General features: G+C 36.5%; 2 protein-coding genes across 3 annotated transcripts; both read right to left on the reverse strand.

The window, feature by feature from the left end:
• Positions 1–337: 337 nt before the first annotated feature.
• LOC120345529 (calcium-independent phospholipase A2-gamma-like) lies at positions 338–7,194 on the reverse strand. 2 transcript variants are annotated; one of them, XM_039415009.2, is made up of 10 exons: positions 6,993–7,194; positions 6,463–6,518; positions 5,865–6,038; positions 5,442–5,596; positions 4,479–4,640; positions 3,692–3,807; positions 2,792–3,033; positions 2,144–2,342; positions 1,611–1,679; positions 338–946 (listed from the first exon to the last, which is right to left on the reverse strand). In XM_039415009.2, the coding sequence occupies exons 1-10, from the start codon at positions 7,042–7,044 to the stop codon at positions 822–824; spliced, it is 1,350 nt and encodes a 449-aa protein (XP_039270943.2). In that variant the 5' UTR covers positions 7,045–7,194; the 3' UTR covers positions 338–821. The 2 variants fall into 2 exon arrangements, with proteins under 2 accessions (XP_039270943.2, XP_039270944.2); XM_039415010.2 differs by lacking the exon at positions 1,611–1,679.
• On the reverse strand, positions 7,160–9,736 carry LOC120345528 (conserved oligomeric Golgi complex subunit 2-like). Its single transcript, XM_039415008.2, has one exon. The coding sequence runs from the start codon at positions 9,671–9,673 to the stop codon at positions 7,577–7,579; it is 2,097 nt and encodes a 698-aa protein (XP_039270942.2). The 5' UTR covers positions 9,674–9,736; the 3' UTR covers positions 7,160–7,576.
• Positions 9,737–23,240: the final 13,504 nt, after the last annotated feature.

The following is a 23,240-nucleotide window of genomic DNA, read 5'->3' on the forward strand; positions in this document are numbered from 1 at the left end:
AGTATAGAAAAAAATTTTCTATGCTCAAAAGAACATCCAATCAGGTTTCACCAGACCAAGCGGTGTATCGTCAGCGAACTACTTGCAACTGTGTAATGAAAATTGCGATGCATGTATTAACAATGCTGATTTTTGTTGCGGGGTGGCAATTTTTTCACAAATACCATTGTGACGTGAACGTGTCTATTTTTATAGAAAGAACTTTTCGTTTTTCCCTAGCATGAAAAGGTTAAATGGGCCACCAAAGAAAAAGGCTGAGAACCACTGCTCTAGGTGCAGGTTGCGCATGTTGTTAACAATATGATCGTGACGCAAAGGGAACCAAATTCAGAAAAAATAGATTGTTCAGTGAAATTTTATTACATGACAAATGTAAATCGCGAGAAAATGAACCACGTGAGAAAGTGGCATGCATAGACTTGCTACAAGAGGTATTGTTTCAATAAGCTTGTACCATTAGAACTTTCTGCACTCTCGAAGTAATAGACATTCAACTTATTAATTGCAATAATGCACCGGTAATACTTGGGGGCTTGCTGATTGCATTCTTGTGTGGCTGTTTTTGAGAATGATATATATAATGATTAGGTACCTCCAGTCAAACGTTATGCTGTAAATGAGGAAAAAAATTACGCTCAAAAGGGGCATTTCTAGTATTGATAAGCTGGAATGTATGGCTATGCCTATGGTATGTGTATTACGGCTGCACATTTCATACAAAAAATTGTAATAAACATTTGCTGACAAACATTGGTGAAGCTGTAGTTCAATTTCATTACAAAAATAACACAGTGACATACAAATGTTACTAAAAAATTTTGCTATTTCTTGAGGAGTAATTCAACACATTGTTCAAACTTATATTTATTTCTGTGGATATACTGGTTTGTGTCATCAACAAGTTGATCTAGTTTTTCTGGTCGATATTCATCCATATATAATTGTTCTGAATAATAAAAAATATTGGTCAAGTGAATGAAGCAGTCAATAAATGGTAACCAATAGGAAAATGGACAAAGACTGCTAGTAGTGCCCATTTAAAGCACTGGCAGGCAGCTCGGTCCTAACAATGGATTTATTAAATTTTTTACAAGTTACATTGCTAAATCCAGGAATTTTAGGAGGAATTGCCAAGCTACATAACAGCCAAATTTCCATAATAGTTAGCGCGTCCGGAGGGAGGCTGAAAAACGGGGGTTTTCAAAACATCGAAAGTCCAAAAGCGTTTCAAGCTACGACAAATTGTTATTCAAGATACAGAAAAATATTTTTACATTTCAAATGGGGGGTTCCGATCCACAAGGGAAAGCCCCTGGTGTTGTGTGTTTTATCTCAAACAATTTTACATAAAATTTAATTCTGCGCTTAGAAAAAGTATTTCTGGTGTTGATAATATTGAGAATCCAAGCAAGCAATACGATTTGATCAATTTTTCTCTCATAGATTTTATCTGCTTTCTACATTTATTAAGATTTTTTGTTTATTGTGTAAGATTCGAGTTACCTCTTATAAATGGGTTGAATCTGAAGTATCAATTTTTCTCTCATAGATTTTATCTGCTTTCTACATTTATTAAGATTTTTTTGTTTATTGTGTAAGATTCAAGTTACCTCTTATAAATGGGTTGAATCTGAAGTATGTTTTTCTTGGGAGTAAATTGTACAGGATAGTATGAACTTCTGTTAAATTAATAGGGAAATAAGATAATATATAAAACTTTTACGGTGCAGACAATAATGCAAATAAATTACTATATCAAGGAATACAAAATACAATACATTAACTTGAATACAAACAAAGTGGAACGACATACGAAACTTGGCGCTCCAGAAGTGTGTTTACCAATTAAAAACAATTTTGTTCGCCTACTTTACATCAGGTTGTGTAAAGGGACTGAAACCTATGGGCAGGGGGATATTCACTTGGCTAACACAGACAGTCTCCGAACCATTAATAGAACTAAAATAAAATCGAAATAAAACTATGACCTAACCCTAACCTGGTACACACACTACGGGAGTACCCATACTTAGCTGAACTCTCAGCATGAACATGCTATTACTATTTTAATGCTATTCAAAATGCAGTTATCTTTCAATCTTTGTATTATAAAATTTCCTTTTATTGTTCAAATCGTACGTACCTGATGTTCCAGTGGCACTGTCGAGAATTTTTAGAAGTTTATTTTTCAAACTCAAGAATTCTGGAGAATTTGGTCCAATGAAAGGTTCGTATCTACCTGTTCCTAATGATACCATGCATTGTATTGGGGCATCTGGCCACAAAGATCGACATTCAAATAATCCTACTCCTGACGGATTGTTTGCTAGAATTCCACCATCCTGGAAATGTATCCTTAAATTAGTATGTACATTTAGGTTTTTGAGAGACATCATCCCTCATAGGGTAAATATGATACAGCTAATCTAAGTGTTCGGAATGTTCATACTATCCTAAGTCCTACTATGTTACGAGTCCAATTTTCTAAAATTTATCTAATAGCAGGAACCAACAAACTATATGGTATCGATAAATTCACTATGCAATTTTGAGACTTTATTGATAACCCATGTTTCACATTGCAGATGTTTCGAATTTCCATACAGGAATACTTCATCGATAACAGTATAATAAAGACACTAGTTTAAGATACGTAAGTCATCTGTTGACTACCGATAACACTAGTTAAGCTCCACAATCCACATATCCTCACATGCATGAAGTTGAACTGGTCATCTATTTCCAGACCGAATCTAGAATGGTAATCTAACTAACAAAAATCCTCTCCTACCTGATGAATATTAAAATTATATTTAAATTCTTCAAAATATCCAGGAGCTGCAGAAGTTGCTCTCACTGCTTCCCATAACCTTGCTCTGCAGGTGCCAGGCCAATGAGTCTCTCTTGAACCAGGCACAATACTATAATTCCTCCAAACAAATGGTTTTAAAACATCTCTGTTTACAAGCACTGATACCGCAGAGCATTTTGGAGCAGTGATATCAGCTGCTGAATCGATTAACACTTCATCACCTGGGAACATACAAGATATCATGGTATTTTGCAGTCAGTAGTATCTAGGAATAGCGAAACGCTAGCCACGCATTATTCAAAAATTAATAATATATTGAAAATTAAGTTGTATCCAGCCACATGTATAATCAAAGTGACAGTTACATCCGGCTAAGTGTAAGCAACCCGCTATGATAAATGTGCGATTTGACAGGTTCAAATCTTGTGGAGAATTGTTCATAGAGACTGTCGGACTCATCACAATTATGTCCATGCATCTAAAAAAACTGGCTAACCACGATATTCACCATACTCAACATGGACTGATGCTTCTGACTGTCAACAGCAATATTGTACATGGAACTATTTTGAATTATTCATAGAGCAGGAATTTATTACGTTGAAAACTCATATGTATTGAAACATTTGATTAGAGTAGCTAACATAAATGATGTTTTAAAATAGGGATCTGGTAATATTGATGTTAGTGGAATTATTATCTAAATTCTACAGTTCTTGAGTGAAACAGTTTATAGATTGTGATTGCAACAAAAAGCTAACTATATGTACTTCGAATATAATAACAAGTCCCATTTCCATAATACAGTAATTGACCAAAATTGTACTGAAACGAATTAAATGCCGTTCCTGATAAAAGTTCGTGTGTTTAGAAGCTTACCAAATATTTCTTTCAGCACCAATTGATAAGTTTCAGTATCATAGAATGCATGAGACATCATCAATTTACCAGTTCCAATCCATTTATTTTGGCTGAAGATCTTTGAACTAAAATTTCTGTAAAAAGAGAGTTCAAACATCTAGTCTGAAAACTAAATTTAGATTCAAATTCTCATTATGTTATATATATGGCATATTTGATGGAAAATACAGCATCAGCAGAATAAGAGAAATATTTAATATATTTTAGGCTGGCTGGCGTGGCTGCAATTTCAGCTAGATCGTGTGTTGTTCTTAAACTTTTCGAACAACGCCCTTTTCAAATTTTGTCAAGTCTCCCACTTATGTGATGCAATGATGCTGCAGCCAGAATGATGATACTATTCTATGTGATCCAAGAATCTTGCTAACACCGCTAAATAACAAAACATTTTTCCGAATTATCATCTGATCAAGGTCACACTTTTATGACAAATATACCTCATAGTTCATGGAATTAAATACAAGTCTAACTAAGAAATAATACAAAATGATAGTATAATCGTATTAGTGAGCAGCAAGACTCTTAAATCATGTAGAATAGTATATTTATTCTTGCCACAGCATCGTTGCATTTAGGAGCACAGAAGCATGGAGGAAATATAAGCATTTGGTCTCACCCAACCCCAACTAAAAGCTATTGTTTATTTGTTTCAATTTGATTTTAATTATTTAAAAATTACTCACTATAAAACAAAGTTGAAACGATGCGAATTATATTGCAAGTGAATAAAAAGTACTTACCCTACCTATAAATAGATTCAGCTTTATCGACATCATATTTCATCAAACCAAACATAAAAGCAATGACTGCTCCAGTGCTAACTCCACATATATAATCGAATAGCTCATGAAGTGGTTTACCACTAATTTCAACCAGCTTTCGAATTATTTGTATTGACACAATGCCCCTGAAATTAAATGACTATATTTAACATAATAAATATATATCGACGCATGGAATCCAAATTGGGCTAAGTCCATTTTTCTAGTTTTGAGAAAAACGCAAAAAACGTTTTTTTTTTGTTTCTTTTTTTTATTTCTCTAATACCTTACATCGAGGATGTCTAGTTTTTATGGTCCACCAAAGTTACAATGAAGGCCATATTTAGATGGTATAAAAAAATTTGTGCTCCGCCCCAATTTTTTTTTGGTTTTTTTTTTTTGGACTTAACCCTTTTTGGCTCTCAATTTTCTGAACCAGAAACAATTTTATTGGACTTAGGGCCCCTTTATTATGTTATTATAGAGGCTGGTATAGACTTAGCGCTTTGTATTATATTTTTTGAGAGGAGCTATGTCCAAAAAACGAACTTAGCCCCAACTTACAATGCAGTTATCCAGAGCTAAGTCCACTATAGTAGACACAGCTCTGTTTAGTTCTCAAATGCCCTTAAAAAAGCAGGGTTATGTCCATAGCTGTCTTGAGATCTAGAGCACCTAGAGATAAGGCAAATAGACCAAAATGTAGAGCTAAGTCCAGGAAAATCAGCAATTGAAAAATGTCATTTTTTGGAAAAGTGGATAATGAACTTCAAATGTCTATATGTAAGTATTCAACAACTATATGCCCATCAGCCACCATCTCACTCCAGGGGTAGGTAATGCTGAATCAGAAAAGTCCAGCAAAAATATACTGGCATATTACATTGGAGGCTAAATATAAACATTAATTTGCATCAGAGTAGAAGAATTCCTCATTACTGTATTACCTGCATCCACCACCATCAATGGAAAGCAATCTTACTCCTGGATATTTTGGATTTTCAACTGAACCAAGTAATGCAAGAGTTATTCTGATATCTCTGACTGCATCTTCTTCCGTAACAGTTTTTAATAGCTGTTTCATCTGTTTAATTGCATTTCCCTAATATCAAAAAAATTTAAATGAGATATGTGAAATATGTACAAGATATCATTGATCAATTTTAATGGATCTTTCTAACCATTACCGCGATCTAACATCTGAAAGATATATGGAGTGACGGAGATATGAAAATATATATTATATATATATATTAAATCCGTCACATTCATCGAGAGGTTTAATGGTGTTGCACTAGAAATTTATCGTCAAATTTTATTCAACAAAATTCTGTCTAACGAAAGTCACACAACTTTTGAAGAGTGATTACCTTATATGCTGTGATTCTCGTGTGTGGGAAATCTATGACATGATCTTTAAGTTGTTTTATAACTTTATATTTTTCTTCTTCTGTTTTTATATTACTAAGAGAGTTCAATAAATTTTCAGTTCTCTGATTTTGAGCTAATCTTTGATGAAATTGCTGACTTGCGGTTTCCTGCACCTGAGTGAGATATATCAGAAAGTACAGTCATTTAAATTTATCATCGAATTTCTAGTCATGGCAGATGGCAGTCAGGTTATTAAACTATTATGAGTATTGATAGAATCACATTTAAATGGAAACCAATTGAAACAAATCTCTACTCGAAGAATGCGAATGATTGAAATAACCAATATTTTTCAGTAAAATTCATCTATACTGCGTCTAGTGAATGAATTCAAAACTATTCTGTTGTCAATATTGTCATGGATGCGAGAAAAAAGAAATGACAAATGGGTCTGCTTTTAAAAAAAAGGTTTCATCTCAATTTCTGTCCTGATAATTTTGAAACCTTTGTGAAATTTTTATACAGATTTAATGCATAGGTCGGGTGCAATATCAATGGGATAAAAACAAGAATTAAGACAAGACATAAAATACATACTAAATCCGGATCTTCTTTATCAGCATCTGCATGTTGAGTTCTGTAAATAATGTTTCCTGAAAAAGGTTGAAAGATAATCAGTATTATGCCTTTATAGATGCAGGAACATTTATCAAATCTTATTTTAAAAAGTACAACTCAAGTTTCATATCTATAAACAGTAATATTTCTTTATAACTTCGAGTTGGTTGTGTCTTCAGACACAAAGCCTCAACTGACAAGCCAATCCAATTGTATCAGCATTTATCAAAAAATATATTAATTAGGATAATATTAGGGCTCTTCAAACTGGGGGTACCGACCCGGTGGTGGTTCGCGAAAGGGCTTAATGGTGGTCGCTGTAGCTGAATGGTCGAGGCTAACTTATATTAAAACAAAATATTGATCAAATTTGTAACCAGTATGAGAGTGAGACCCACCATCACCGGAATAGAGCCAAAATTCAACGATGCCAATATAGAAAATTCACATCGAATTGGGACATTCGCTTAATGAAATACAGTTTTATCTAATAAAATCATAGGAATTACCTCTGAAGAACCTCTGTGATAGTAGGGAATGTAGATTTTTAATTTTTTTCATGCTTTTCTTGCAGTTATATCAAACCATTCATGAAACACAAATGCCATATTCATCTTCCAATAATCATGTACACTCTTACAATTACATTACAATCATACAGTTATGATAATGAATGCTATAATTATATATACAAAAAATATTATTAGAAGCTTCGTTCATAGTAAGTGAACATATAGACATTGAAGGGAACTATTTTCTAACTCTATATTTGAGAACATAGTCAATGATAATTCAAACTACTGAGCAGGATTTTCTTATACGGCCCACCATGTTATAACATTGCCCTATATTCACTATTGCACAAGTACATTGCCATATATATTTAGGATGAACGCGATGAATCTAAGACTCAATATTCTATTTTTTGATTCTGGCCACATATTTATATTCTTAGAATAAAACAAGGAATTCCAATTACATGTTAAGCGCTAGATACATTCACAACACAATTGATTACAGTAGATAAGAATGTGTAATACACCAAACTGTTGCACCAAAAAATTATTATACAGTTTAACATTAACTAAGACTCTTAAGAAGCAGTTATATCCTTAGGTTTTGCCTCTGTTACAAGTTCAAGCAAATCTTTTAGTTTTGATACATTTGTAACATGTATCAACATGTCTTTTAACTGTTGGTTTAACGAAACGACATCTAAATACAATTGTTGTCTTATTTTGTCATCATCTGACAATTTTTTATCATCCAGTGATGCCAGATTTCCACTGCTTTTTCCTGCCCTCATTTTTTGAAGTCTCATCAGACTTTCTTCCATTTTTTTGACCGACATTAAAACATCTGACACAACAGTAAAGTACTTTTCGGATATATTACTTGCAGACTCCGTCAACCAACAATTCATTATGTCACTGTCAATTGAATCGAGATGCTCTTTCCTGAAATTTACTATCGATTTTAAGACACTTGATACATAGGCTGAAGGTTTTGTTGGCGTTTCCCGATTTGTTCGCCGAAAGAGCCTGGGAACATCCTGTGCATACCTTAAATGCACAATACTTTGAGCTGTGAGTGTAGTAACGATACGCTGTGAAATTTCATCTCTTTGTGTCTCAAACGACTTCAAGGTGGTATCGAGAGAACCTTGCAGAAGTGTGGTATCTTTCATACCACATTGGGAAACTTTCGGAAAAATAACATCTTTGTAGAATTGGTTTATTTTTGAACCTAAAGTAGTTAGATCGCATGTAAGACCAACAAGTTTAGCGACATCCAATTTGGCATTTGCCCCGTCACCTTCTTTTCCTGGTTGAGAGAAAATTTTTTTTACCCATTGGTTATATCTCGCTACACATTGCAAAGTCACTTTCCAAAAGCGGTGTACAAGAGGAGGAAGGAAAATATCATCTTTCCAGCACATTTCAATACAAGATATCAATGTTGCACTGGCATGTAACTTTAAACTTTTCTCAGATGAATCCTTAAGACCATCACCCAGAGCTTCCTCCATTTTACCACCAATCTCTTGAAACCTCATTTGAAAATAAACTGGTAAGCTCCAATGTGATTGAAATCGAGCGAATTCCTCACTCTGTCGTAGACGTTGCACACTTGCTTGTGATCCACATTGTCGTTCAATATCGGCTATAAATTCCATATAAAGGTTATATCTCGAATGGAAAGTATCAGGATAGCCAGGTGAAAACATGGTAGATAAATTGTTTTCGATAGATTTCACAATTTCAGGCCAAACTGATCTTACGACAAAATCATATCCAGAGACGCCACGATACTGATCACTAACTTTTGATAATCTTCCAGCTGTAATATCGTTCAGTAGCTTACAATAATTAGGGATGAAATCAACAATTTTCGTAAACATTTCTCTGACTTTTTTTGGTGAAATATCATCACACTGCTCCTCAATGACTTGATGCATGTATGGCCGAACTAAATGTACTTGTACCAGATTTTCTGCATCCTTCGTTTTGCCGATTAAAGAATAAGAATTGAGACATTTGTGGAGTAATGCTACATCGGAAGAATTCACCCCAAGTATAAGTAACTGTTCCAGCCTTTGCTGTAGATTTCCAGTTATTTCTGAAATTCTTGGTCGGACTTGACTCAATACAGGCAAGCCCTTACAAAACCCAGCATGATGTTGTAATTCGTTGAACTCTCCTGCTATTCTTTCTAAAACTAGGCCAGAATTAGTGTCTTCTGATGATTGAATTTGTTCGATTTTCTCCACAGATCTCAGCAATTTAATCATGTGTAAGAGTTTATCTCTACTGTCAGTAAGTTCGCAGCGACGTTTGAGAAGACTTTCAACTGCATCAATTTTGTTTTCCATCAAGTCACTAATTTGCGTCATATCATCTTTAATTTGAGTAAGCGGATCCCGCAGTTGCGCAATAGCTTTATCCATTCCGACCAGATTTGATGACAAGTTAACAAAATCTGCATAATCTTTGTTGATGAGTTCAATCATTGCATTTTTTAATAACTTGAAATAAACTTCCAAATCTTGGCGCAGAGTTTCTAACTGGACTCGACGACGACAATCAGCTACAAATTTATCCACACTGAAATCTTTGTTCATAAATTCATTCTTGTCAAAGCATAGGGTTGATGGTGCCATTGGCAATAAAGTTGACTTTGATGATTCCATAGCTATTTATTTTAGTTGTAATTAACTAAAGAACTAATTATATATCATGCTGTAAGCAAATAATAATATTATAACGGTTGCTGATAACGAGATTTTTCAAACTAAGAAAGAAAACACTGCATAAAAAAACACAGCCTTTGATCTCACAAAGAGAAAGTAGAATATTAGGCAGATAGCCAGATACAACATAAAATTATCATTCGTCAATATAGCCTACAGATATATTTGCTATAGAAGATAAAAGACAATGAGAGAGTTTACTTATGCAGCAGTTCAGATAATATATCTCAATACAGGTCTGCAGGAATACAGTAGGGAAGAGTTCTCCGATTCAAAGATGTCCTGACATTTGGTTCAATAAAACAAACACTCTAGGTATTTGTCTCTAAAATGATGTGTCGACAACAGATCGTGCCATGCTTCAGTGCTTGTCTCGATAATAATCTAAATCAATCTTGCGGCTACCGCATGATCAAAATTGATATTTTTTGCTAAAAGCTCTTCGGTAACATTTTTTTTCTTCTGTAGCCTAAATCTAATTATTTTTTCCTTGAAGAATCCAACGTTGGCATTTTAGATTGCGCTTCCTTTTAGTTTATTGAGGATTGTCGATATGAAAGGGTTTGTACTCATTGGTATAGGCCCAATTGATGTCTTTCAATGTAGGGCCTATAGAAGCACAACCTTTTGTATGTTAAATGTAGGCCTCCCACTGTGTGACAGAATTCTGGAGTTAGCAATCTTTTTGCTGTCTTGCTCAGGCTGGCGGACAACTCACCCCGTCTCATGTACTTTCTTACCTGAATAACTTCTAGTGGGCGTGGCGTAACAATTTTTATATATATGATTCCTGACCCCCGCCTGATGACGTCATATAAAAATTACGTCACTTCTACGTCACAATAACGAAATACAGCATGCCAAAGTATAGCGACGATCACCCGTAATGGCGCCTACGAGTATGTCAACAAACTCAATACGTCAGCGACCTCTCTCTTATCGGGGTCGTTGTGCAGAGCTCAAATAAACAAGGATCACAAGCGACTAAATTGTCGCCAAAGAACGTTCACGATATCCCATTCTGACCAATTTCTGTCCAGCAATAGCTCATGTATCATGCTACAATCTGATAGAGCGTTATACACACACATAAAGACTTGCTATTTTATGTTCAGCAATAGCTCATGTATTGTGCTACGATCTATTAATATGGTGATATACGATACCGCTCTAAGCAAGGCTTTAGACAAACAGAAAGAACATTTAATTCACGCGATGATTGAGGTTGGGTACCGCAGACATAAAGACTTGTTATTTAATATCCAGATGTGCCATATTTTATTAATAGGACATTGAATGTTTTTACTCTATGCAAGGCTTTAGACAAGCAGAAACCGACATATTAATTTGCCTTAGCGCAATGGATGTAGTTTCTTACCTCAATAACTTCTATTAGGCTTAGCGCAACAATTTTTGCATATATGATTCCTGACCCTCACCTGACTTCGTCATCCAAAAATTACGTCACTGCAACGCCACAATAACGAAATAGAGCTTGCCCAATAATAGCGACGTTATTCGTAATGGCACCTATGGATGTAGTTTCCTACCTCAATAACTTCTAGTTAACTTAGCGTAACAATTTTTGCATATATCATTCCTGACCCTGCCCTGACTTCGTCATCCAAAAATTACGTCAATGCGCATTCACAATAACGAAATAGAGCTTGCCTAATATTAGCGACCATAATGCAATCGTGATAAATACGCCTGTGTGTCCGCTATGGGTGTAGTTTCGTACCTCAATAACTTCTATTAGGCTTAGCGTAACAATTTTTGTATATAATATTCCTGACCCTCACCCGACTTCGTCATCCAATAATTACGTCACTGCAACGTCACAATAACGAAATAGAGCTTGCCCAATAATAGCGACGTTATTCGTAATGGCACCTATGGATGTAGTTTCTTACCTCAATAACTTCTAGTTAACTTAGCGTAACAGTTTTCGCATATAATATTCCTGACCCTCATCTGATTTCGTCATCAAAAAATTACGTCAATGCGAATTCACAATAACGAAATAGAGCTTGCCCAATAATAGCGACGATATTCGTAATGACACCTATGGATGTAGTTTTGTACCTCAATTACCTATAGTTAACTTAGCGTAACAATTTTTGCATATATCATTCCTGACCCTGCCCTGACTTCGTCATCCAAAAATTACGTCAATGCGAATTCACAATAACGAAATAGAGCTTGCCTAATAATAGCGACCATAATGCAATCGTGTTAAATACGCCTGTGTGTCCGCTATGGGTGTAGTTTCTTACCTCAATAACTTCTAGTTAACTTAGCGTAACAATTTTTGCATATATCATTCCTGACCCTGCCCTGACTTCGTCATCCAAAAATTACGTCAATGCGAATTCACAATAACGAAATAGAGCTTGCCTAATAATAGCGACCATAATGCAATCGTGTTAAATACGCCTGTGTGTCCGCTATGGGTGTAGTTTCTTACCTCAATAACTTCTAGTTAACTTAGCGTAACAATTTTTGCATATATCATTCCTGACCCTCACCTGACTTCGTCATCCAAAAATTACGCCACTGCAACGTCACATCCACGAAATAACGCTTGCCCAATAATAGCGACGATTACTAGTAATGACACCGATGGATGTAATTTCGTACCTCAATTACTTCTAGTTAACTTAGCGTAACAATTTTTGCATATAATATTCCTGACCCTGCCCTGACTTCGTCATCCAAAAATTACGTCAATGCGAATTCACAATAACGAAATAGAGCTTGCCTAATAATAGCGACCATAATGCAATCGTGATAAATACGCCTGTGTGTCCGCTATGGGTGTAGTTTCGTACCTCAATAAATTCTATTAGGCTTGGCGTAACAATTTTTGTATATAATATTCCTGACCCTCACCCGACTTCGTCATCCAATAATTACGTCACTGCAACGTCACAATAACGAAATAGAGCTTGCCCAATAATAGCGACGTTATTCGTAATGCCATCTATGAATGTAGTTTCTTACCTAAATAACTTATACTTATCTTAGCGTAACAATTTTTGCATATAATATTCCTGACCCTGCCCTGACTTCGTCATCCAAAAATTACGTCAATGCGAATTCACAATAACGAAATAGAGCTTGCCTAATAATAGCGACCATAATGCAATCGTGTTAAATACGCCTGTGTGTCCGCTATGGGTGTAGTTTCTTACTTCAATAACTTCTAGTTAACTTAGCGTAACAATTTTTGCATATATCATTCCTGACCCTCACCTGACTTCGTCATCCAAAAATTACGCCACTGCAACGTCACATCCACGAAATAGAGCTTGCCCAATAATAGCGACGATTACTAGTAATGACACCGATGGATGTAATTTCGTACCTCAATTACTTCTAGTTAACTTAGCGTAACAATTTTTGCATATAATATTCCTGACCCTGTCCTAACTTCGTCATCCAAAAATTACGTCAATGCGAATTCACAATAACGAAATAGAGCTTGCCTAATAATAGCGACCATAATGCAATCGTGATAAATACGCCTGTGTTTCCGCTATGGGTGTAGTTTCGTACCTCAATAACTTCTATTAGGCTTAGCGTAACAATTTTTGTATATAATATTCCTGACCCTCACCCAACTTCGTCATCCAATAATTACCTCACTGCAACGTCACAATAACGAAATAGAGCTTGCCCAATAATAGCGACGTTATTCGTAATGACACCTATGAATGTAGTTTCTTACCTCAATAACTTCTAGTTAACTTAGCGTAACAGTTTTCGCATATAATATTCCTGACCCTCACCTGATTTCGTCATCAAAAAATTACGTAAATTTTTGATTCTGCAAATATATTCTAATACGTTTTAGTTTTTCTGTTTTATGTGATATACAGTTATGTATGTTGTAATTACCACTACCAGCTAAATGTGCCTAAACATATATTTTGGTCTGAGTTGTTGCCTTCGGAACATATGGACCTTTCCTCGACCTTTGACCCCCGAAAAATTCTTCCTATACTTTACCATTGCAAAATTTTCGGGGCTATTTTAAGAGTGCTTTTGCGAGTTGGCGCCTGTGAAATGGGGTATGTGTTTCAAACCATCTTTATGATTCATCGCACACAACAACCTGTTTTTTAAAAGTACTGTTGAAGAATTTTAGCTTAGTCTATCACAGCTATTTCTACACTAATTTTTATTACTGCAATTGAATTAAAACTCCTAGGAAGACAGGGTGACCATTGAATTATCTGATTTACATTTAAGTTTCCAAAACACAACTGAAAACTAACGAATAGAGTTCAAAAATGCGAAAACGAGGTAATGTTTACGACCACGCTTGAAAATCTGTCTGAGTGAGAAAAGTGTCTGAGCGGATGCGAAAAGGGAGCATTGTTACGTCACTTTTTGCAATTTGCTGATTGGCCAATGTCACGAAGTAAACAAGGAAGTCGATGCTTGGGGAAAGGTCCATTATTTCAAATAGGATCCATTTATCCCTTATAAATATTGTAATAAGAGATTATTTTCCGCATAGGAACCGGTTGAAAACTGCAGAATATTTTTCCGCTGAAATTCCGCTGGATTCACAGTGGTAATGCATCAGCACATTCGGCCGGTCAAGTGACGTTCGAGGCTGTGATTGCTCGTTACAGCCGTGGTGGCAGTCTAAATTCTGAGTCTCACAGCGAACAGCGCAGTACGAATAATGAAGTCTCACTTTAGTCAGGCAGAATCAGGCCTTAACATTGTTTTGGGACATAAAGTTTTTTTTATTGTTTAGATATAATGTATATGACATATATATTGATACACAGGTGGGTGTGGAGTATATGATGTTAAGCAATTTTTTTTAAGTGGATTTAAAGTATTCGGTCCAAGATGACGCTCATCCTGAACCCTAACCTCGTAAACATACAATGTTCAGGTTGTGCGCCATCTTGGTACTTATACTTCAGGAGCGCCTTTTTGTTAAAAACAATTATTCCATAATTACATGGTTTAGTTTTGCATACATAGTAACATTGAATCTCCTTACAATGTCAGAAATTCAATTTTAGTAGAATAAATGGTAGTTTATTTCACTAATACAAGCCAAGATCCATCGACAGCATCTAGCCACTTTCTATTGCGCTCTTCAAACTTCATTTGCGTTGCCGCGCGCATTTCGTTTTCCTAGTTTAAGCTTAGGGACTTGGGAAATATTTTATTAGTTGAATTGGATTGGAATATTTGACCTCGTCTTTCACTCCGGACAAGGCCATGTAAAACCATCCACTGGTATCTAAAGATGTGTAACGTGTTTTCTTTTGGAAGAACCGCAACCTTTCAGTGCTGCATTGACTTTGGCAAAATTAATATATCCTTGTGGAGATAGAAGGTATGCGTATGCGAAACCGAGATGTGCACCTGTTATGCACACATAGTTGAGTCAAACGTTTTGAATACTAGTACATCACGCACACATTCCTGCGTGCTTCGGTTGTACGTAGTAACGCGCACATTTTTGCGCACATGCATCAAATTCCACTTGATTATTGAGCTTTGAGCTATTATTGAGGTTTTTGACGAGCTTTTGTGTATGATTTCATTCCATAGAATTTGTATGCTGTTCTAAAGAATACTAGTTTTAGCTTTTTCATTCATTCAAACCGCGTGTTGAAAGTAAGTTTTGTAATATTGCGTGTTGGTTTCCAACATCCTTAAATCGGTGATGCCAGTAAATCTTCAATACAAAAAGATCAGTAACATCTGCAAAAAAAAGGTGTAGCCCACATATTCAAATGACAGCTGGGGGATGGATACTCTTAGTATCTGCTCCATCGCGTGCCTCTTACAGTCTTACCAGTTTACATGAGTGCCAATTGGTATCTAAGCTCAGCCAGAAACAAAAAGTTTCGGACTGCAGTTGGCGTGACTGAATGTTTTTAAATATATATTCTACAATAAGATTATTTGATTGCATAGCCTACTACTGAAAGTTCCGCCTTATATGTCTTTTCCCATTGCACTATTCCTTTACTGATATTCGATAATATGACGTTCATCTGACATAGTTCTTAAAGTGTGTAGATGGGTATAATCTTTTCCACGCTGTTCAGATGGGAATGCGCGAATATATATAAGAATTGCTAATATTGGTTTGCAATGCGATGAAATCCCATCTTAGCATTTCTGCCTCTCGCAATTGCTGCGTATACTTATCGGGGAAGTTCTGTGGCGTGGTTATCAAATGAAGAAAACATGGAAGTATTTTTCCTACTTCTCTACTACTATCAAACCTTGACATTTTGTGAAAACTTGTTTCCATGCAACCTTTTTTCAAAACAACCCCATCAACCACAATTATTTCTGTTATTAAACTTACGAATCAAACACATAAAATCATCAACAGATGCATATCACCAAGTAGATATTGCTGAATTGATCTTTATTTTACCATTTTTCGTGTAATTATTTTTGGTAAACCTGTTATCTATCGTAAATACAGCACATTTGACAATGTTGTAGTGTGACTATTTTGGCCTCACATTTTTGATATTTGTAGTTAGAGCTATTGGGGCTCTGTCAAACAAAGTTACATACAAAATATTGTTTGTAAATTGCAAAACATGATCATGTTGTTGGAATAACTTGGCATTTTACCACCCGTATATCATTCATCGTTGAGAATACTAATAAAATCATAAAATTTAAAAATCCGTTTTCGTGAAATTTTTGTTGTAGCTGAATTCCAGGGACAGCATGGCAACAGGCAAGAGGAGCACGGTCGCCTCTTTTAGTTTATGACAGGGTTTCTTAAAAGGGGCCCCTGTCAGTATGTTCCCCAGCTTTTCTTTTTAGGGGGGGTGTTTCAAATTTTAGGGGGTGGTAAATAATTTGCTGTTAGATATAAAACTAGGCTATTTGTATTCTTAAAAAAATGGTATGTATTTAAGAAACGATGTAGGCTACATGGGGGCCCCCCAAGTTGATTGACGCGAGCCAAAATCCACAGCAGAATGTAATTGTAGGGCCAGAAAAGGGGAGCGAGGAAAAGTGCGGGACGACACGGCTGGGGTTGAGGGCGCTCTCAAGCGCCCTGAGAAAATTTTGAGAAATAGGCACCAAAATAGGCTCTAAGCTTGATTTTAGATACACCTAACATCGCAGTTTGTTATGTAATGAAATCAATAATTATAATATTTAGCTGATAGAATTTCCGGGGAATAGATAACAAGCACGGCTTTCAACCGTAAATATATACTACTACGTTTCAACAAGTAATTTGCAAGTTGCAACTGATAGTGACTAATGAAGTTACTTGCTCATCTGGCATTGTATGAATGGCTACTTATGGCTTGTTTTGTTACACATTTCTAATTTTTTTGAACATGTTTGTTTGACTTTTGTATGAATTAAATTTTGGAATAAGCTCGTCAACTGATCATAATGTCGCATAATGTTGTATTCCTTCAGAACTGAAATATTTTGTTGGTAAGAAGACAAATCGCTGAAGTTTGATTCTTTTCAATAAAGAAATAAACAACGCTGTCATTCATCTAAAAAAAGTCTGTTTTCAGTGCCTAGTTTTCGTTTTGTGACATCTTTAAGCTTTCTTAATATACGGCTGATATCTAAAATACTGCAGTGTGTAATCCTAATACCCATACGTATGATATCGTTTCAATTTGTAAAAGAGCATAAGGCCCCGTCAATTTTAACCTGATATGTTTTATAAATCTAGGAACAATAAACCAAAAAAAGACGGTAGTTAGCGCAAAAGAAAAATACAGAAAGGATGAAATTGGTAAACAGCCTACCCGTCAGTGACAGTCATATATTTGTTTCGCAGAACCACTGCTTTGAATTACCTCATGCGATTTGTAGCTAATTGCATAATAACGCATTTTCTTGTAAACAGTACACTAAAATGATTCACGACAGATTCAATAGGTAAAACAGCGCACGCGACAGCCCCAGATGAACGCCTTTCATTAAGAAATGAATGCACCTGCTTCGAATCAAAGCGGTATGTTGGATGTAATTTTTTCGCGGTAATTAGCCGTCGTGGGCTGCCAAGCGTGTCGTCGTTCGTAAGTAAGATTCTGATCCTCTCGACCATCGTCAGTGGCGGTGGCGCAGTGAAAGCGTAAAGACACGGACAAACATCAGGCTAGGGGTTCGAACCCCACAGGGTAGAGGTCGAAGGAGAAAAAGTAGCCGGCGATCAAGCGAGAGTAAACAAGGAGCATAGACTGAGTTGTAGGGTGGGGCCGGCAGAAAAGACAGGCGGTCGAGGGAGAAAGGGTAGCCGACGATCAAGCGAGAGTGAACAAGGAGCATAGACTGAGGTGTAGGTAGGACCGACAGACAAGACAGGCGGTCGAGGGAGAAAGAGTAGCCGACGATCAAGCGAAAGGACCGGGCAGACAAGACAAGCGGCCGGAGAGAGAAAAAGTACGACGATCGAGCGAGAGTGTAAACATGAGACTGAGCTGTAGGGTATGGTATGGCCGGCATAGAGAGCCAGCCAGCATTTCTAGGAGGGACGAGCTGACCACTGACTGATAAAACACACTGATGAGGTGTGTGGGACCAGCAGACAAGACGGTCGGAGGAGAAAGAGAAAGAGACGATCAAGCGAGACTAAACTAGAATTAGAATTAGAACAATCAATAAACAAATAAAATACAGACATAGAAAATAGAGCTAGCCTGTCGAGGAAGGGCGAGCCTCACAGAACTGAGATGATGAAAAGGCGCTCGAGGGTGGAAAGGAGGCAAGGGGGGACAATGTCAGCCGAGGGGAAAATCAGGGCTCCGCTTATCAATCCAGGGAAATCCTGGGTAAAAGTGAAAACGAGCAGTCGGGGTAATTCAGGGCCGCCAGAGACAGGCAGGGGTCGGCAGTGGTGTGGTTAAAAAAGAGGCATCAAAAGTGTGAAAACGGAAAGAAATTCAGGGCCGCCAGTCACACACAGTAGTCAAAAAGGAAAAGGAGCCGATGATTATTAGCGAGAGCGGCAGCCCAAGGAAGAGAAAAAAAATCAGTCGAAGGAAATCTGGGCAAAGTGAAAACCGAAAGCCATTCGAGGAAATTCAGAGCCCCGGGTCAGTCAAAAAGGAAAAGGAGCCGACGATTAGCGAGAGCGGCAGCCAAGGAAGAGAAAAGGCGGAAAGAAAAAAGATGCGCAAACCAAAACGAGGCTTCATCAGTCATGAGAAAGAAGTGTGTCGGCGATGCGCAAAAACCAACGAGCTCATCAGTCATGAGAAGTGTGTCGGCGATGCGCAAAAACCAACGAGCTCATAAAGGACGACGTTCTTCCACAATTCCCAGTCCAAGTCCCAAGATCCAAAAGCCAAAAATAGCAAAAAATAAAGCCAAGGAGAGAAAAGGGTTGGGAAAAGAAAGTTGCGCAAACCAACGGAGCTTCCAACATCAGTCGAGGGAAATCTGGGTAAAGTGAAAACGGAAAGCCATTCGAGGAAATTCAGAGCCGGGGGATGATCCAAAAATAAAGCCAAGGAGAGAGAAAAGGCTGAAATAAAGATTCCGCAAACCAAACCAGTCGAGGGGAAATCAGGGTCGAGTAAAAACAGTCACGGTAAATAGAAAGGAAAAAGGGCGATGATTCTTCCACAATCCAGTCCAGTCAACGACAAACAGTCCAAGGGATCCAAAAAAACGGTAAGTAAAAAAGGAAAAAAGGACGATGTTCTTCCACAATCCAGTCAGAGAGATCCAAAAAGCGGAAAGAAAGATGCGCAGTCCAAGGGATCCAAAAAGTAAAGCCAAAGTGAGAAAAGGCGGAAAACCCACAATCCAGTCAGAGGGATCCAAAAGCCAAAAAACGGAAAGAAAGATGCGCAGTCCAAGGGATCCAAAAAGTAAAGCCAAAGAGAGAAAAGGCGGAAAACCAACGAACTTCATCAGTCGAGAGAGTGTGTCGATGTTCTTCCGCAATCCAGTCGAAAGGAAAAAGGACGATGTTCTTCCACAATCCACTCAGAGAGATCCAAAAGCCAAAAAGCGGAAAGAAAGATGCGCAGTCCAAGGGATCCAAAAAGTAAAGCCAAAGAGAGAAAAGGCGGAAAACCAACGAACTTCATCAGTCGAGAGAGTGTGTCGATGTTCTTCCGCAATCCAGTCAACGAGTAGAGCCACGAACTTCATCAGTCGAGAGAGTGTGTCGATGTTCTTCCGCAATCCAGTCAACGAGTAGAGCCACAAACAGTCATGATCCAAAAATAAAGCCAAGGAGAGAAAAGGCGGAAAGAAAGATGCGCAAACCAACGAGCTCATCAGTCGAGGGACATCAGGGCCGAGTAAAAACAGTCACGGTAAATAAAAAGGAAAAAGGGCCATGTTCTTCCGCAATCCAGTCAACGAGTAGAATCCAAAAAAATAAAAAGGGCCATGTTCTTCCGCAATCCAGTCAACGAGTAGAATCCAAAAAAATAAAAAGGGCCATGTTCTTCCGCAATCCAGTCAACGATTAGAATCCAAAAAAATAAAAAGGGCCATGTTCTTCCGCAATCCAGTCAACGAGTAGAATCCAAAAAAATAAAGCGATTGAATACGACAAAGATCAGCGGACAAGAACGGACCAGCCAATCAAACGTAGTTTTAGACCGACCACAAAAGTAGATGAAAATGATAAATGAATAAACAACTACATGTAGAGTGAAATAGAAATCCGCCAGGCTCCCCAAGGTAAGTAACAAAGTAAGTAAGATGAGAATGTAATTAGCAATGAACTGTTTTCTCAAAAATTCATGCAAAATAATTGTTGTTAGTATTGAATAGGCCTACTGAAAATTTCCTATTTAAAAATTAAGATAACATAGAAAACACCGGTTTCATTGTTATTATTATTTTTTGTATATATATATATATTTTTCGCAGTTTCACTATAAATGCTACTCGTCTCTGAATCTACGATCAGGCGTGGTTCGCAGCGGCGGTCTTCTCATTGTAATGTCTTATTATTGTCTTTAATAGAAGAGACGCAGTAAAATTCAAATTAATATTTTTATATGAACTTCATCCAATAGCCAATGCAGATATTTTAACTACTTGTAGCCGGGTAATACTCAATTACATTGAAATAAAAATTGCCGGTAAACCCGCACTTCTTTGAATTGAATGGTCCGGGTTCATCCTATCTCTGGGTGGCAGTAGAGATTCTTTACTTTGGATCACAAACATCGATAATGTGAAGTGTGTCTCGCGCGAACAATGCGCGAAAATTCTCAGATGACACTTGAAATCATTTGATAATTTACAATACAAAAGATCGGGTGCGGCTGCCTCAATACAGCTTCAACTAATCGAGTCTGATTCAGTAGTCAAAATTAGGTATGTAAAAAGAGAGAAATGCTAATGTACACATGGCTCAACTATTTAGTCTCAGGTTAGGTAATAAGAATTTGTTCATTGTGTATGCGTTTAGAAGTATAATATTGGGCTTTTTGCCGTTTTGTCGTACACGGATTCGCGAAAAGCAGAAATACATGAGATTCCATCGCAAAAGCTCAGATTTGAGGTGCAGCTCTCGAATTTATTTTGACTCCACTACATTAGAGAGTTGCGTTAGTAAAACTAATATGCCAGAGTAAAGTTCGATAGCTTCTACAATGTACGTATAAGCGGAGTACGTGTAAATGTCTGTTTGTGTAAAGCCATGGGTGTCCAGTTTTTACAACTCAATCCAGTAGTCAAGACTGGAAAGTGGTTGATTTTCCAATCACTGATGTATTGTGTATACTTGAAATGTGTATATAAATATTCATTTATTTGTGCAGTTTTTAAACTTACTACGGTTTTTTTAATTTCTTTAATATATTCTCGGCTTTGACAGTAAACATCCGCCGACAAACCGCAAATGGCGAGTTACTATATTAAAGAATGGCTCTCTCATGAAAATATAGCCGAGTGTTATAAATTTGTATTTATTATATTGGTGTTACTGGCACCGACATCACAAAGATCCACTTATTCTGTCCAAGTCGCCCAATTTTAGATGATATCTGAGTCAGATCTAAATATCCCGCGGGCGTGTTTAGATCCTGTGTTATGAAAATCATAAACGAGATATATCCTGAATATCTAGTGCCGGACAATTTTATAGTCTCGTCACTTTTAGATAATAAGGAAATTTGAAAAACGTCGAATAACAATCAATTTTCGGCGCACACGAAAAAGTTTTTATTTGGGAGATAATGGGTATGACTTTTACGAATTTTCCGGTGCCCGTCGGCAAAAGTTCGTCAGGCTAAAGATGTGTACATTAGATATTGCCAAAAAAACAGTCAGAGTTGAGGTTGAGTTAAAATTATTCAAATGAAGCGAGAACTTTGAATTACTTCAAAAATTATGTTACTAATGTTTTATTGCTCTCAGATAATTCAATATTTTGTCAGAGAGGCTTTTTGACGTAGGCGACTTCACATGAATATATTTGTTTTGGCGGTTAATTTTGTGGAAAATGGGGTTTTAGTTGGAGGTCGGATGTTTTGCACTTCAATTAGCTATGTTTGTTATGCTGTTTGGATAGAATAACCGCAGATTAGTGAACTGAAAAGCCAAATCATATAAAATTTGTTTTTACTGGTTTTGCGGATTTTTTGACTTTACGCGATCAGAGCTTGATTACCTTGCAAATTTTCACCTAATTTCATCTAACACTGTTCTCCGTTTAAGATCGGCGATAAACATAATATGTTATGATATTATACAAGTTTAAACAGTGTAACAGTGTAAAATGATCTCGTAGGCAGCAAATATAAACTTGACACAACAGTTTACAATTGTGCAAAAATGGTAATGTCTATGTTATGTTTTTCTTTTATTTAATATTATATATATATCACTAATCTAACTCCAACACCTCTAATAAAAATCTGCTTATGCAAGAGTAAAATTATAAATTGAACTTATTGTTTTTATTATTTGGTCATTTTTATGATATTATCCTGTCTCGGAGCATCCGTTATTATTACCAACTTGGAATTTTGCCACGAGCGAGATTATTATCATGTTTAAATACAAACTATGTATCATATATCTATTTAAAATGCTTCATCACGATTTTTTGTTGACCGTTCAGTCGCTAGCTAACGTTTTTCTTCTGTTATCTCGCGTGTTTTCGCGATACTTTACGTGACCTCAAAAGATTATGGTTGTAAAGGTCAAGGTGAAACGCTAAATACGAAAATTTAATTGAGCTTCATATAATGAGTATGATGCCATATTAGCGATAATTAGAAATAGAAAATCAGTGCAGCAGTTAGAGAAACCACCTCTTAGGATCTTCTAATCTATAAAGATCTGCTGTCGGTAATAATATTTTTTAAATAAAAATCTACTTTTTTGCATGTTTTTTTATAAATTTATAACTTGACTAAAATTAGGATTGTTTGATCTTGCAATTAGCAAGAGCAACAAAAACTATTTCACATCGTCGTCATGATGAAATCAACTATTATCAAAATAACGAAATCTATATACCTGTATAAATAAAGGTTCTTGCTAT

The sequence above is a fragment of the Styela clava genome, chromosome 8 (genome assembly GCF_964204865.1).
Source record: "Styela clava chromosome 8, kaStyClav1.hap1.2, whole genome shotgun sequence".
In the NCBI taxonomy this organism is placed as follows: Eukaryota; Metazoa; Chordata; class Ascidiacea; order Stolidobranchia; family Styelidae; genus Styela; species Styela clava.